This window comes from Palaemon carinicauda, chromosome 2 (assembly GCF_036898095.1).
Source record: "Palaemon carinicauda isolate YSFRI2023 chromosome 2, ASM3689809v2, whole genome shotgun sequence".
Classification (NCBI taxonomy): Eukaryota; Metazoa; Arthropoda; class Malacostraca; order Decapoda; family Palaemonidae; genus Palaemon; species Palaemon carinicauda.
Window position 1 is genome coordinate 118725455 of NC_090726.1, and position 15504 is coordinate 118740958.

General features: G+C 45.0%; 1 protein-coding gene across 1 annotated transcript in view; it reads right to left on the reverse strand.

Annotated features, from left to right (window-relative positions):
* The window catches only part of Nup154 (nuclear pore complex protein Nup154), a 290508-nt gene that overhangs the window by 177943 nt on the left and 97061 nt on the right, over positions 1–15504 (reverse strand). Inside the window, exon 5 of the mRNA XM_068349854.1 lies at positions 10270–10431. Coding sequence (XP_068205955.1) covers positions 10270–10431 — 162 coding nt within the window. The remainder of the gene's footprint in view (positions 1–10269; positions 10432–15504) is intronic.

Consider the following 15504-nt stretch of genomic DNA (forward strand, 5'->3'; position numbering starts at 1 on the left):
CGATCCTGAAAGTGTAGAAGTCTCCCTCCTACCGGCAGCATCTCATTTTGAGTGCTGGTTGGAGGATTTACCTCCTTGGCCACGACCACCTTTGTTGCCTCTTCCTCTGAAGGGGCGTCTAGAGGAGCCCCGAAAGGAGCCTCGAGACTTTGACTTAAAGGAAGCCGATTGCCTTTCATAAGCTGGGGTGAAGACTGGTGACTGTGACGCCAGTGTTTGGGGCACCAGTTGAAAGGTGGTGGTGGGTTGTGCCACCGTCTGGGACACCGTGGCCACGGGAAGCTGTTGCTGTCTTGGCCGAGAGGGCAAACGAGGCCGCTTTGACTTGTTCTTCGGCTGGGGACCCCCTTCAGCGGAAGATTTTCTCTTTGAAGACAAGCCCCATTAGGAGAGGAGATTCCTATTCTCCGAAGCAGCCTTATCTACGACCTCCTTGACCACATCACTAGGAAAGAGGTCTTTTCCCCAGATATTAGAAGCTATCAGCTTCCTAGGTTCGTGTTTTACAGAAGCGGAAGCAAACACGAACTCCCTACAGGCTGTCCTGGCTCTGATGAAGTTGTACAGGTCTTTAGTCACTGTAGCCAAGTGAGCCTTGGCAAAGACCATGTACATATCTGGGGTATCAGGAATGCTAGCCATCGTTTCTAGCCCTGTTTGTAGAGACATGGACGCAGCCAAGCGTTCCTTAGTCTCGTGTTCTCTCTTCAGGAGAAACTCTTGACAGCTTTGGGAGGTCCTCGTTGAACCGACGTCCAGCGATATCGGCCTCCAGCTTCCCGACTGAGAAGGTAACATGAACGTCCTTCCAGTCTTTGTCATCTGAAGGGAAAGCAAGGGAGAAAGGCTTGCTTTCTTCTAGCGTGGGACAGGGTTTTCCTGCCCTTACGGCCTTCAGGGCTGCTTTAAACCCTTTATCCATAAAGGGAAAAGCACGATGAGGGTCAGCAATAAACGATGGATGTTTCTTGCTTAAGGCCGGCACCTTTGAGCTAGCGAATGCCCTCTCTTTTAATTTTGATGTAAGCATCGCTTGTGCCTTAGCAAGCTCAAGGACAATTACTTCCTAGGGCTCCGTCTCTTCTTTCGATGCCGGTTCAGTTCTGAGCCGGACATAACAATCCGGGTAGGCCGCTCTGCTGGGCCAGAACTCAATTTCCTCTACTGGTACGGTACCCAGTTTCTCCGAAAGGAAAATCTTGCCTGCTGACATAGGCATGTGCTCCGCATACCTCCACGGGTTAACGTCAGAGAACACAGGAAGGTCCTTAACATTTAGCTTCTTTGGGGTTAAACGCGAAGAAACTAACTGCTCGATCTCCGACCGGAAAGTAGCCTCTTTCTCGGTAGACTTCTTCTGCAAGTCGTGTACCATGGAAATCATGGATTGAAGAGTGTTCGTAAGTGCCTCCAAATGAGGCGGTTGCGAAGAGGTTGAGGGTGCTGGTTCAGCCACAGCCGCTGAAGAAACCGAAACCGCTTCAACGTTCTCCACCTTGCTAGTAGGAGGAACAACTGCCTCCTGTTCCAACTCTTCCACGAGGAGATTCTTCTCGGTCTCCTCGGAAACGACAGACATATTGTCGTCCAGGTGGATACTCTCCAAAGTATCCGCAACGTCAGGTTCTCTAGGCTTCTGAACCTGAATCTGCACTAAGGGGATTGGAGGTTTCGTCTGGGGAATGATGGAATCATCACGAGCTCCGGGAAAGAGACAGTCCCTCATCCTAACATTAGGAAGGTATGGGCCCGAGGTGTTCTTCTGAAAACCTCTTACCCATTTACGCATCCCTAGAGTCAGTAGACTTTTGTTCATCAAAAGCCTCCTTTACCAATTTCTCACACACGGTACATACCTCTGGGTCCCAGTACTTGAGAGCCCCTTTGGTGACAGAACAGCGGGCGTGAGACCTACACACGCCATGTCCGTAGAAGTCCTTGCTGCGGACCCTACAAAAGTTGTTCCGACACTCGGGATGCTCCTCCTGTAAAGAAAATTAAAGCAAATGAGTTTTCTGTGAAATCTTCGGATTTCAACATAACATAAGTTATTATATTTAGCTTGGATAGGGTAAGCTATAATGTAGGAAAGACACCTACATGTGTTTCCCGTTCAGCCATTTGCTATGACCTCCTCCCATATTGAACTAGGAAATTCATAAAGAATTAAATAACAGAGGAAATATCCAAGATATATAGTGTCTTCTTGACACATCCTCTTATAATGTTCAATATAGTGGATAATTTTAATGGACATAACCATTAATATAGAAGAGAATCATCTCTCTATGTGATGGTCTCACAAATGGCTGCTCAAGAACCACTTGCAGGTTGGAAAAAATACTATATTTTTTCTGGGTACAGCAGTTGCCGGCGGAAGTATGCCGTCAGTATTGCCGGCCCCGCCGACAATGCCGGCCCTGCCGACACTGTCGGCATGTTGGGCTAGCCGGCATATGCTAGCAGGCCGGCGTCTGCCGGGCCTGCCGGCAACTGCCGGCTACTATTATTAAAATTATGGATGGAAGGCATAGGCCAGCTGCCGACAAGCTACTCAGTAGCCGGTAGACGGGCCTAGAAAAACCCTACCAACGGCCATCGATCAACGATCTCCAAGGTAAGGGATGACAGCGAACTGTTAGCCTAACCATCCAAAATTGCCGGCAGAATTAACTGCCGGCGGTAGCCCATGATTGACAGTAAAAGAGAAAGATAAGGATAGAAGACGGCAAAGGATCAGCTATGTCGTCTACATCCTGAAAGAGTGTGCCAGTGGAAGAGGGAAATAAATTCGGGCTTCCCCTCAACCATATCCCATCTTAAGGCATATGGAAGGCAGTCCAAGGGAGGACTCTAAGGTACACTCAAAGATATGAGGTTATCTGTCAGCAGCCTGACTAGCCACAGACAGAAAAACTCATGTCAGGTCTACAGACGTCCACAGGAGCATATGTAGAACCACGGCCATAAGGGTGTTGGGTCATTCAACACGAAAGAGATAGCGGGGAAGGGGTGAATAGTCCGTAAGTAAAGTAATACCCTAGGGCATTACCTAACCTGAAGGATTCTGTCCTCATAGTAACCCCAAATAGGGGAAGTAAATTCCCCAGGTTGGGTTAGGCAATGAGAGAACGTCCGAAAACGAACTCAAAGAGAACAGAATCTCGTACCAGGGATCAAAACGGGGAAGAATCCAATCTTCCAGTTAAGAACCCCTAATACAGGACTGTCTGCTAGACCCATAAAGAGGAAATTGTAAAACAATAACCTCTACAAGATCTAGGGAGGCTAGCCTCCTGAACAGCAACTAGCCCTACTGGAATACCGACAAGCTAACTCAGTTGCCGGTATAATTCCAGGTAGCCAGATGCCTAACACAGACTTACTCTGATGTCCCGTCCCCAACTCCAAACTCAATGCTGACAAGCTACTCAGTTGCCAGCTCAGAGAAAAGGAGAGAGAAATGAAATGCCCCAGAAAATTTACCCAACCACAGGTTACAGTAAATTAACTGAGGATAGCCTAGGCTAATCAGAGGGAAAGGGAATTACTCTGAGATAGTATTGACTTAAAGGGGTATATGAGATATCTATCTCCCCACAAAAGACAATACAAGAGTAACGGGGACATATAAAGTATACTAAAGTACTAAAGCTATTAAGCTAAAGAGCATAGAGAAATGTTCTACGTAACTCTAGTATATTAGTATGGAAGACGAAAATAAACAGTAATATCTCAATTGTATAAAATATTGCCTGAGCTTCAATAAAACTTTACCAGGAAGGTTATATCATGCATGAGGAGTGATGGTGCCTAGGCTAGAAGCCTAGCACTCGTGAGGCTCGAATTAATAGCCAAATTCACGACAACAATGACAATATAAAAATCCCTAGCTAAAATACTAAATAGCTAAAGTTATTAAAGCAAATAAGCCGGGAATATCGTTCTTGCTAACTAAATGAACAAAAGAACGATCGCGTTCATGACGCCATCCGGCTGGCAACAGCTCGTTACGTTAATTACGATATCAATCGAAACGCAAAACTGGCAAGAGCTTACATTTACACAATTAAAAGATATTACTTTGATATTACTTAACTTTCCAGATGCTGATGAAGCAGGGGAATCCATCACAGCGATGAAAAAGCTTCGAAAATAGCGAGATAACATAAGAAAAATACTGGCCACCAAAGCTACAAACGAAAGAATGGTTTGGTGGCGCCGTGCGGTGGCGATTGGCAGAACTATTTACAGTATATTAGGAGAGTCGAGTTGTTTACCTCTTTAACGACTCTCCTATTTTTCTTGCCACTTTCCCTCTCGAAGTGAAAGGCTATTCGGGGTGTAAATAGCTATGAGATGTGTCAAGATACGTCCTTACGCGATATCCCTTGGAGAAATTTAAGAGATACTCGCTCCAGGAGTTATAATTCTGGGTACCTTCAGTAAATTCTCTGGGATATATCACTGTAGTCACATAAAACTTAGGAAGCTACTAATGAAGGAACTTCCATCAGCACGACATGGCCTAAGCCCAAAAAAATATTTCAAGGGCAGTAACAACATTAAAATAAATATTTCCTAAATAAACTATAAATACTTTAACAAAACAAGAGGAAGAGAAATTAGATAGAATAGTGTGCCAGAGTGTACCCTCAAGCAAGGGAACTCTAAAAGACAGTGGAAGACCATGGTACAGAGGCCATGACACTACCCAAGACTAGAGAACAATGGTTTGATTTTGGAGTGTCCTTCTCTTCGAAGAGCTATTTACCATAGCTAGAGTCTCTTCTACCCTTACCAAGAGGAGAGTAGCCACTGAACCATTACAGTACAGTAGTTAACCCCTTGGGTGAAGAAGAATTGTTTGATAATCACAGTGTTGTCAGTTGTATGAGGACAGAGGATAATATGTAAAGAATAGGCCAGATTATTCGGTGTATGTGTAGGCAAAGGGAAAGAACCGTAACCAGAGAGCAGGATTCAATGTAGTACTGTTTGGCCAGCCAAAGGACCCTATAACTCTCTAGCGGTAGTATCTCAACGGGCGGCTGGTGCCCTGGCCAACCTACAACTCCCTACTAGGCCTTCCTCCAGCTAAAACATTTAACTGAGAGGCTGATCACCACTCTTCACTCTATATTTGTTATATTTCTTTAACATAGGAATACTTGTTTTCATTTTAAATATATTTTAGCTTACTCTCTTACTTTCATCTCAAGTCAAAAAATAAACTTTATGCATGTTATAATATTAACAACTATGAACAAAATGATTGTTTGATTTTACAAAGTGAAGAAGCCAACATCGCTTCCGTCGGGATAAAGCTACAACCTAGAACCTGCACTGTACGTGTATATTTTCTTTCACATGTGCAAGTAATTCTAATATTTTCTGTATACTTCCAATAATCTAAAAATTAATGTATATACTGTATGTGTTTATTAATTTCATAATTGAATTTTCTTTTATTCTTTTTTGCCATCATCACTGTAATGGCTTGATGTTCATATACATACGTATCAGCGTAAACACCGCCAAATTTAAGCTCTTAAAGACCACTAAACAAGACAACAACAAAAACTCAGAGTAACAGATGATTTCATATTTCATTCCCTAAGATTCATTATGATTATACTATCAATATTTACAGTAAATGTACAGCATGCATTTTGATATGATTTTATACACCTTTATTCATATTTATTGTATAGTACCATGATCTAGGTCATTTTAATTCTTTTCTAGTGATATTACAACTTTAATATATGTGCTGGACTGAAGTTGAATAAAATTTCCTAAATTTTTTCATTTTATTTTTTGTTATATTTTTGCAAACAATGTACAGTATAATGGAAAATGACTGGAGTCGAAATGACGTAAACTGGGGTACCGTATACCTGTACTCCCGTTAATACTAAGCAGAATTGGGGAGGGAATACGAGGCTGTCTCTTCTCCTGTGCGCGGTCTAAAAGGGGCACATTTGTCGGCTATCAAACGAACTAGGGTAGTTATAGCACTAACTGGTCTCCAACTACTTGGTAATTTCTGCGGTTGTGCAACAGCCCTTGGAAAGTGAGGAAAAGGGACAGGTCTATTTTTCCTTTCTTGCCCAGCCTTGGTGCACAACTTCCAATTTGGGAGGTACAGTCCATCCTCTAGGCCGACAGACCAAGTCTTTAGACAGATGAGTCCGCTCACAGATGGGAAGGTCACCGTCGTCATCAATTAAAATCCTCTGAAGAGCAACCTCTTAGTGATGCTAAGAAAGACTTACTCACAAGATGATGAGTCTGTGAAGGGGGAGGGCACGAATCATGATAATAAGATAAGTGAAGAAAAGAATTGTGATCTCCAGAACTGCAGAATGGCAGAAGTTCTTCTCTCTCTCTTACCTTGTAGGAAGGTGGAAGCGCCAAGCCGTTCCTATTCTTTCACTGTTAAGTACTCAGGCGTCCTAGGCTCTGATCTACACTTCCCTAAGATCATCCAGCCTTGGCATTGACTTAGCCCTACCTTCAGGGAAATCATTTTTGGATAATCGATAACGATGGCGAGCATAAAGAAGGGCAATCCAACGAAAGTTGAAGGTTTCTGTGAATGACTCGCAAAATAAATTGTCAAGAATCATGGGTTGTAGCCTGAAAATTCGCTATGATATCCATAGTCGGATACAGTCGGTCACAGAAATCCAGAAGGCTCGCAGAAGGGAAAAGCATAGGCGCTCCTCAACCAGAGAACGTCGAGCCACAGTCGGAGCACGCTCAACGTTTGGCAATACAGTTGATACAGTATGGCAAGAGAATTAACCTCAAGCATAGTTGTTATCTTTCCTCATCTACCTTGGGTCAACTTTGGTAAAAGAAGGAGCATGCAGGGAAATTTCAGGAGTCTGAAAACGAGACCTGAGCTCTTGTTCTGCCTCAAAGATGAAGATTCCAAAGGAGAACAATCACACTTTTCTCTCTTCTTCCTTCTATGAAATTTCTCCTATTGGGAGGATGACCACACCCCACACACGTTACGATCTTAAAATCGTTACCGGTTCTTTTAATAATTAAAATAAATGTTTCCAACAGCAACCATTAAAATATGGGGAATGAATATATAAAACCCCCAAAAAAACAACACTTTTATTCACAAACTTATAAAGAAAATTAACGTTACTTCTTTGGTTACTTTAACTGACAAATCAAATTAACCAAAACATCAATAGAAAAGGGGAACAGTCAGTAAGATAAAAATACTTAAAGAATAGTTTTCTGCAGCTGGTGAAACGATACTGGTAGGGAGACTTCAGGCTTGAGAATGTTGCATAAGGGTGGCTGAAGTTCAGATGGAACTGGCACTGGTTTGTGTCAAAGAAAACTTATATGTTTGTATGTTAAGAAAAAAACAAAATTTATTTTTCATATACTGTACAGTGTTTTGTAGCACTCAAGTCCCTCTCAAAAAAAAAAAAATGTCTTGATCTGTTATTATTCCTTTCTAGGTATCGACAGCAGCCCCCTTCACCCAGAAGGGAAAGTAGGAGTATCCGTCAAGTACTCTACTAAAAATTATGAATGTGGTGTATGGTCTGTTAATATTGTGTTAGTGGTCTGTGATACTGCTCGATATTCATATTATCTTGCCTGTAAACTGTAAGTCCCTTATTCTAGTTTAAGACTGAAAAAACAAACATTATAAGGCCATTGACTATTGCTCGTGTTCGGCAGTCAACCCGGTAAAGTTGATGACTATTTTGTGTCTGTGTGCAAAGTAACGAGGAAGTACAGTATCTCGTTATATGAGATTGTGTCATAAACCTTAATAGTTCACAGGAGCTATTGAAATGGATGGGACTGTGTTCGAGTTTAGTCGGAATTGTTCCAGGATTATGAAAACCCCTTCCAAGAAGGAGAGGTTTAGGCACTACTGGTGGTGGACCAAAAAAAGTTTAAATAGCACCATGGATACTATTGTTGTAAATTGGAGAATTTCTCATCACTAAAATTGAATTTACAAGTGAGTTGTGACTGGCGATCGAAGAGTCGCATCCTTTAAGAGTGCGGATAGGGATTATAATGGAGAAGAGGCAAAAAAAAAGACCAGAATAAGGAGGAAAAGAGCCGTGTAAAGCGACTGAGAAGAGAGAATCTGCAGTCCACCTGTGCGGACGTTGAGAATCCTAATACTGTATTTCTAAGTCTTTCAAATCCTCAGGTTCTGCAGTCATGGTTTTGTTAGGATTTTAAAATTCCATTTTGTAGCTGAGAAGTGATGTATCTTGCATGTAACTCAGTATTTTTCTCTTGCTTGTACAATATGCAGTAAGACTAATCTGAAGTGTTCATTTCTGTTGTTTATCTTGTATTTTTTTGTGGAGCTGGAGTGTAAAGGGATGCTATTTTTTTTTTTAATTGTTTACAGGAATTTGACAAAACAATGTTAATGTATTCTTAACAGTTTTTTTTTCCTTTACAAATAAATATTTTTTTGCTTGTTTTTTATGAATACAGCATTTAATTTCAAAACCTTTCACCATGATGTCCTTTACTCAGCCACTGTTTTTTTTTAATCTTTCTAATAAGTTATTTATCATAATTTTTTTCTCCCACACTGTTGTCCGATTTAAAAAATTATAATGTGTATTTCACCTAATGTTCTATAATTTACTTATATTCAGCAAGATCAAGGCAGGATAAATAAAAAAAATAAAAGAACTAAGGTTCTAGCTGGGTCCTCTTGCCCAGTATAAATCAAGAGGTGGTGCCCAGTGCTCCGTTATATTGAACTGTTACCTAGATTTTCGGTTATTCCACCGTTGTATATTTGTTGTGTAGTGAACGTTGGGTTGTGGTTGGCATTTGGGTGCTAGCTCTGGTCACAGTCCGCAAACCACTACAACGTCACAGAAAGGGTAGCATCACGATGGGACATCAGAGGTCGTCTTCTTGGAATTCAATGATAGTGTTGAACTAAAGTAGGCTGTAGGCAGTGTTGGCTACTTTTCGTCACTAGCAGGGAGGACTGGTTGCTTCAATTTGTCTCTTCTTTTTGGCCATAACAGGATTTTGGAAAGACTTTTGTTGTCTGAAGGGAAGGTTAGAATCTGGCTCTCACACTTCTGGTCTTCTCTGTTTCGTATCTCGTTAGGACTTGGATCTCTTCTGCCTCAGACATAGTTCCTCTCTTGTCTTATGTCCTGTCCTAAATCTCTTGGACAATCTCTTCTTTAAGTTTATATACCCATGTATGGGTGGAGTTAATTACAGTGGTCAGTGGTCATTTCCATAGAAGGCACTCTTTTTAACAATTCTGTCTCTATTGGCTTTCTCAAAAACACCCACTTCGATCACGCCATGGAAGCTTCTAGAAGAAATTTCTGATGCAATCTGGACCACGTCCAAGTCGTAACAAAAAGGGCAACATGTGTCCTTCCATGATTACATACTTCATAAACATGGATTTCCCTCATGCTAGGTTTCTCAAAATATGCAGACTCCACTAATTAAGACGATGACATCTTGGTCAAAACAGGACAGTCCCCTTATCATGGCAGGCGTTCTCGTTGAGGCTCGGTTTACTTCCAAAATACTGACGACAGTGAAGAGATGAGAGGTTTGACCAAACAATACTGTAGTCGGATCTCGCCTCGCCTCACTGCTCACACTTTGGGAAAATATATTTTTGTGTTTTAAAACATATCCTTTAAAAGTATCATATCTACCCATGACAACATAACACAAGGAGATTTCAACAAGCAGCGATGGCTCCTGCACGCCAGACAAAATGGATGAGTATCTACATACTCACAACTCACATATGTTTAAAAATAACCTCTATTGACACTAGGACACATACACATCACAGTTACTTCTCATTCATACTGAAAAAAAAAGAGAAAAAGTAATAAACACAAGGAAAGAAATTAAAAGGCAAGATGAAAGCACATGTCCAAACAGGATAACAACCTAGTGAAAATCAGAACCTGTCCACTATATACACTTGTGGTGGGAGGCTGCCAGAACCTCGATGATTATTCATTGTCCATTTCCATTTTGCGTTTTTAAATGACAAAGGTTTGTTTCGCATAGGAACAAAATGGAAATATTGTACTCACCCCCTTAATTAACACTCCTATGAATTATGTTATCTAAAGCTCTTCTGCATAAAATGTTCAAGCCAATAGGACTTAAAATGTAATTCACAGAGGAAAACTACTTTCAGAAACACTAATGGGTAATGGTTTTCCACATTCTGAATAAAAAAGATAATTCCCTCACCCTGTGAATAAAGAGCTTTATGAACTTTGGTTGGCCGGTATACAGTTGCATTTGCTGCAAAACCCGGAGGAAGACGCACATGCAGGAGTAAGAGCTGCGAGGGACGTTGATTAGGCCCACCATTTACATTGACAGTTGTGTAATACAGCCGTACCCCAGTACCTGAAATATTAATAAGGAAGTTAAACTTCAGTTTATTATTACATGTTTTGTAAAGCAGCTGAATCATACCACTGAAGTCATACTTCTAGAGTCATAAGGGAGGCACAAATAACTTATACTACTAAGCACTTCAGAGGTGGACAAACACCATTTAATATAAATATCTCCTAAAATAATGGTTCTTGCAGAAGGCTAGCTTTAGAAAACATTTAAAAAAAATGAATAAGCATATTTTCCACATTTAGAGCATGAAATATGCCATCACTGAACATGATTCCTGCAGAAAATAGCTGATAAGCTTTAAGGTTAATGATATGCCTCAATGCAATATGATTAAACTGATAATCATATGAGTAAATTTCAAAATGTTCTCTTATTTGGTGGTGATTCATCAAGCAGAGTACATTTCCATATATATAACTTTTATTTCTGTTATATGCCATACACTATACTTCTAATTCTTATGAGTTATTATATGAAAATATCATGAAAACAGAATAAAATTTCTTATTCCTATGATCACCCGATGTTTACATGGCTACTTCTCAAGAAGCCAGGTTTATTCAACATTTACCCAAAAAATTAAAAAACCTTAAAATTTTCCATTTTCTTTCACTTCAATGAATACATAGCCTTAACAAAAGAATGAAACCTTCTAAAAAAGAAAATCAGAAATTTCAAGTAATTTCTATTTTTCCTAACGATACTCACCTCGAACTACTTTCATAGGAGATTGGTATAAACCACTCTGCTTCGACCAAATTGATTCGCTTCCCACCCCCACAATGCCCGGCTGGGACCCGGCCGCCATCTTGACCTCAGGTCCCCAGTTCTCGCTCCAACCCTAGCCCACTCTCTGAGTGCCAGTTTACCAGGGGATGGACAGGAGGGCCATAACCCGAAAGTAGTTCGAGGTAAGTATCGTTAGGAAAAATAGAAATTACTTAAAATTTCTGGTTTGTTCCGACAAGAGATACTTAGCTCGAACTACTTTCATAGGAGACTCAGACTTAGGACGAGGGGGTGAACTGAGACCAGGGCCACTCTGACCTCAGGGGCAAGATGCCCCATGGTAGACGGATGGGCATACCCAGGGGGGGAGAATGAGAATCATATATCACACATTAAAAATATACCTAGCAATCAATTGATAACTCGCCTATTCAAACTCACATTTGTTCCTCCCGCTCTAAGGGCACAGGGCACGGAGGTGGGGGGGGGGGAATAGGTAGGGAGGGGTTCAGGAAGGATAGGGGGGACGTGTGTGTGCATCACTAAGCCTATCGCGACGGAACCTCCTAGGATCTTCACACCTGCTAAAGGCCTGCTACCACCGGACCTATTGAAAAGGTATCTAACGTCCTTTAGGTAATGGGCTGTGAAAGTAGACTGCCTCTTCCAGACTCCAGCCTTTAAGATCTGAGAAACTGCCATGTTCCTGGAGAAGGCCAAGGAGGTAACCAAGCCCCTGATGTCGTTAGGCTTAGCGTTCTTGGGGAGAGGCACTCCGGAAGTCTCATAAGTTCTCCTAATGACCTCTCTCAACCAAAAGGAGACTGTATTCCTCGACACTGCCTTCTTGACCAGGCCCGTGGAGATGAAGAGGGAGGAGAGACCCAGGCGGTGCCTGGCTAAATGAGAGGTCTTTCCACTCTTTGGAGTGGGAGACCTCGCTGGAGAGTCCGAGCAGTTCGCTCACCCTCTTGGAGGATGCCAAGGCCAACAGGAAGACTGTCTTCAACATGAGCTCTCTGTCCAAGATATCCTTCAGGAGCTCGAATGGGGGTCTCTTCAGGGAGTCCAGGACCCTAGCGACATCCCAAGCGGGAACTCTGGAGGCTTGCGGGGCGCATGACTGCTCGAAGTTGCGGATCAGCATGGATAACTGATCCGAGGCACCTAAGTCCAGGCCTTTTAACTTGAAGACCTGCCCAAGGGTAACCCTAACTCCTTTGACTGCTGGTACCGAGACTTTCTTCTCCATCCTCAGGAAGATTAGGTAGTCTACTATCAGGGGGATGGAAGCCTCCAGTGGCTTCAATCCCTTATTCCTACACCATTTGCAAAAGGTAGCCCACTTACACAGAGGCAGAGGATTTTCGCAAATAGCCCGCAATGTAGGAGGGCGCTGAACCCGAGAAACCATCTCTCTCCACCAGGCACTCAATAGTCGCCATGCGTGAAGGGAGAGCACCTACGGGTTTTCGTGGAACCTTAGGAAGTGCAACTGACACAGGAGGTCTTCTCTTAGAGGAAGAGGCCACGGGGGATATGACACTAGAGCCTGAAGGTCTGCGAACCACTCCCTCTCGGGCCACCACGGAGCCACAAGGGTCATCCTCGCGCCCCTGGACTGGAGAGCCTGTTCAACACACTGCTGAGGACCCCGAAGGGTGGGAAGGCGTAGATGTTCATGTTGTCCCAGGAGTGCTGAAATGCATCTTCCATCTCAGCCCATGGGTCTAGTACCGGGGAGCAGTAGACCGGGAGTTTTGCGTACAGTTTCGTCGCGAACAGGTCTATCAGAGGGGAACCCCACCTCTCCAGGACTTCCCTGGCCACCTGAGGGTTCAGATACCATTCAGACTTAGGACCTGGCCCTTCAGGATGAGACCGTCCGCTATGACGTTTCGTTTTCCCGGAATGAACCGAACCGTGAGGTCTGTGTGTCTCCTCTCGGCCCCTTTCAGGATATTTTCTATTGTGCGGCAGAGCTCCCTGGAGCGAAGGCCTCCCTGTTTCTTGACATACGCCACCACTGTGGCGTTGTCGCACATCAGGGCTACCGTCCTGCCCTCTAGCTCCCCTTTAGAGATTGATAGGGCCCTCTGAATGGCCAGGATCTCCAGGACGATGTGGAGAGCCCTCTCTGCCTGCAACAACTGGCCTTGTGCTGTGTGAGAGGATAGGTGGGCGCCCCAAACCCTCCTTGGAGGCATCCGTGAAGAGCAAAGTCTCCAGGAGGGAATCCGTCAGCGCGGTGCCCCGCCTGGAGCTCCCCGGCAGGGACCATCACTGTAGGGCCACCCTCCCACCAGGGGACAGTGGGACCACCTGAGTGGGGGGACCGGTCTGGCACCAGTGATCTTTTAGGTTCCACTGAAGGGGCCTCAGTTTGATCCTGCCCCGAGGGACCAGTTTCTCTAGGGAGGCCAGGTGACCCAGTAGCCTCTGCCAGTCCTTGGCCCTCATAGGGAGGCCCTGGAGGAATGGCCTGGAAATCTCCCCGAGGTTCCTGATGCGCTCCTCAGAGGGGAGGGCCCTCGCCAAGGTCGTGTCCAGCTCCATCCCCAAGTATACCGTCCTTCTTACTGGTGTTAGCTGGGATTTCTCCATATTTACTATGATACCCAGCTCCCCACAGAAGGTTAACAGAACGTACCGTTGCTGCTCCAAGAGTCCCTCTGACACTGAAAGCAGCAACAAATCGTCCAGGTAACGCACGAGTCGGAAGTTGCGTTTGTGAGCCCACACCGACACTAGGGAGAACACCCTTGTGAAAACCTTAGGGGCCGTATAGGCCGAAGCATAGTGTGGTGAATTGGTAAGTTACCTGACCCCACTTTAGCCAGGGATACTTACTGCTTGAGGGATGGACTGGGATCTGGAAGTAGGCGTCCTTCAGGTCCAGGGAAATCTTAAAGTCCCCTTCCCTTATGGCCACCAAGACCGACCTTGGAGTTTCCATTTTGAATGGGGTTTTCCTGATAGACCTGTTCAGGGTTGACAGGTCTATCATGGGCCTCCAACCCCCTGAGGACTTCTGGACCAGAAAGAGTCTGCTGTACAAGCCCGGGGAGTTGTCCGACACCGGTTGGAGGGCTCCCTTGAGTAACAAGGCAGAGATCTTCGCCTAGAGGGCTTCCTTGTGGGAGGGATCCTGGGATGCAAAGGTGTCCGCTCCAGGGTCCCTTACCAGGGGAGGGGTCTCGTCCAGGAAGTGCCTTCCTTCAGAACCCACACCGTCCATGGGTCGGCTCCAGAACTCTCCCAACTTTGCCAATGTTTCTGGAGGCATCCCACCGGTGGCTGTGATAATGGTAGGGGGGCTCTCGCACAATCTCCTCCTAGGGAACCGGGCTCCTCTGGCTCTCCTTGAGACAGAGGGCCTGGGCTTGAGGGGCCTTGAAGGAGGGCTGGTGGGAGGACTCCAAAGACCTGGCGGAGGCGTCCGGCTGCTGCTGGGGAGCAGAAAAGGGCCTTTTTCACGGGGGGGCTTCGGGGGTCTCCAGGGAGCCTGTCATGGCTGATGAACACAGCTGGGAGCCCTGGCTTCCTTTACAAGTCTCTCCATCGTCTGTTCCACCAGGTTCTCTGGAAACAGCCCTTCCCCTTCCACTGGGGAGTTCCTTTGTAACCTGGCATCTCTGTCCGGAATCCTGTGAGCCAACTTGCTCAGGACAGTCTCTCTCCTCCGCAGGACCCAGTTGGTGCCCTGGGTCCAAGCTTGAGCGGAGGAGAACTTAATGGCCTTGGCTACGGACCGGAGAAGCTCACGGAAGAGGTTCAATCTGTCTCATTTGAGAGATCGTGGTTAGTGTGGAAAGTGGCCACTGCCGCAGACCACAAGTCCAACCAGGACATGGCGTGGGCCAGGGACCAAGCGGAGGCCTCCATCAACCGGAACTCCTGCAACGAGAAGGTGAGGGATGGAGCCATGGCTTGCTCGTCCAACCTGCCCTGCGACAGTACGGCCACCGACTTGCCCATGTCCAAGGGGGGGCCCGAAGAGCCTTCAGGGGTGTAGAACTTTGCTTGGCTCCTCTGAAAGGCCAACAACTTCCTGGAGTTTCTGGTCTTCAGGGAATTCTTGGGCGCCGCCACGAAAGAATTGACTAACCTCTTGGCCTTAAGAGAGTCAACTGAGGAGGGGAGCTTGACATTGAGCCTGGACTCCTTAGGCACCGTCCCCAAGGCAATGTCTACCGCCGTGGCAAAGTCCAGATCCCTGGGCTCCTCCGCCTCACACAGGTTGTTCTGGGTCCGGATCAAGGGCAGGACCCTCCCGAACATCGAAGTTTCCTCTGGTGTTGTGTCCAGCAACACCAGATCCCCCACCTCGTCATCTTCCTC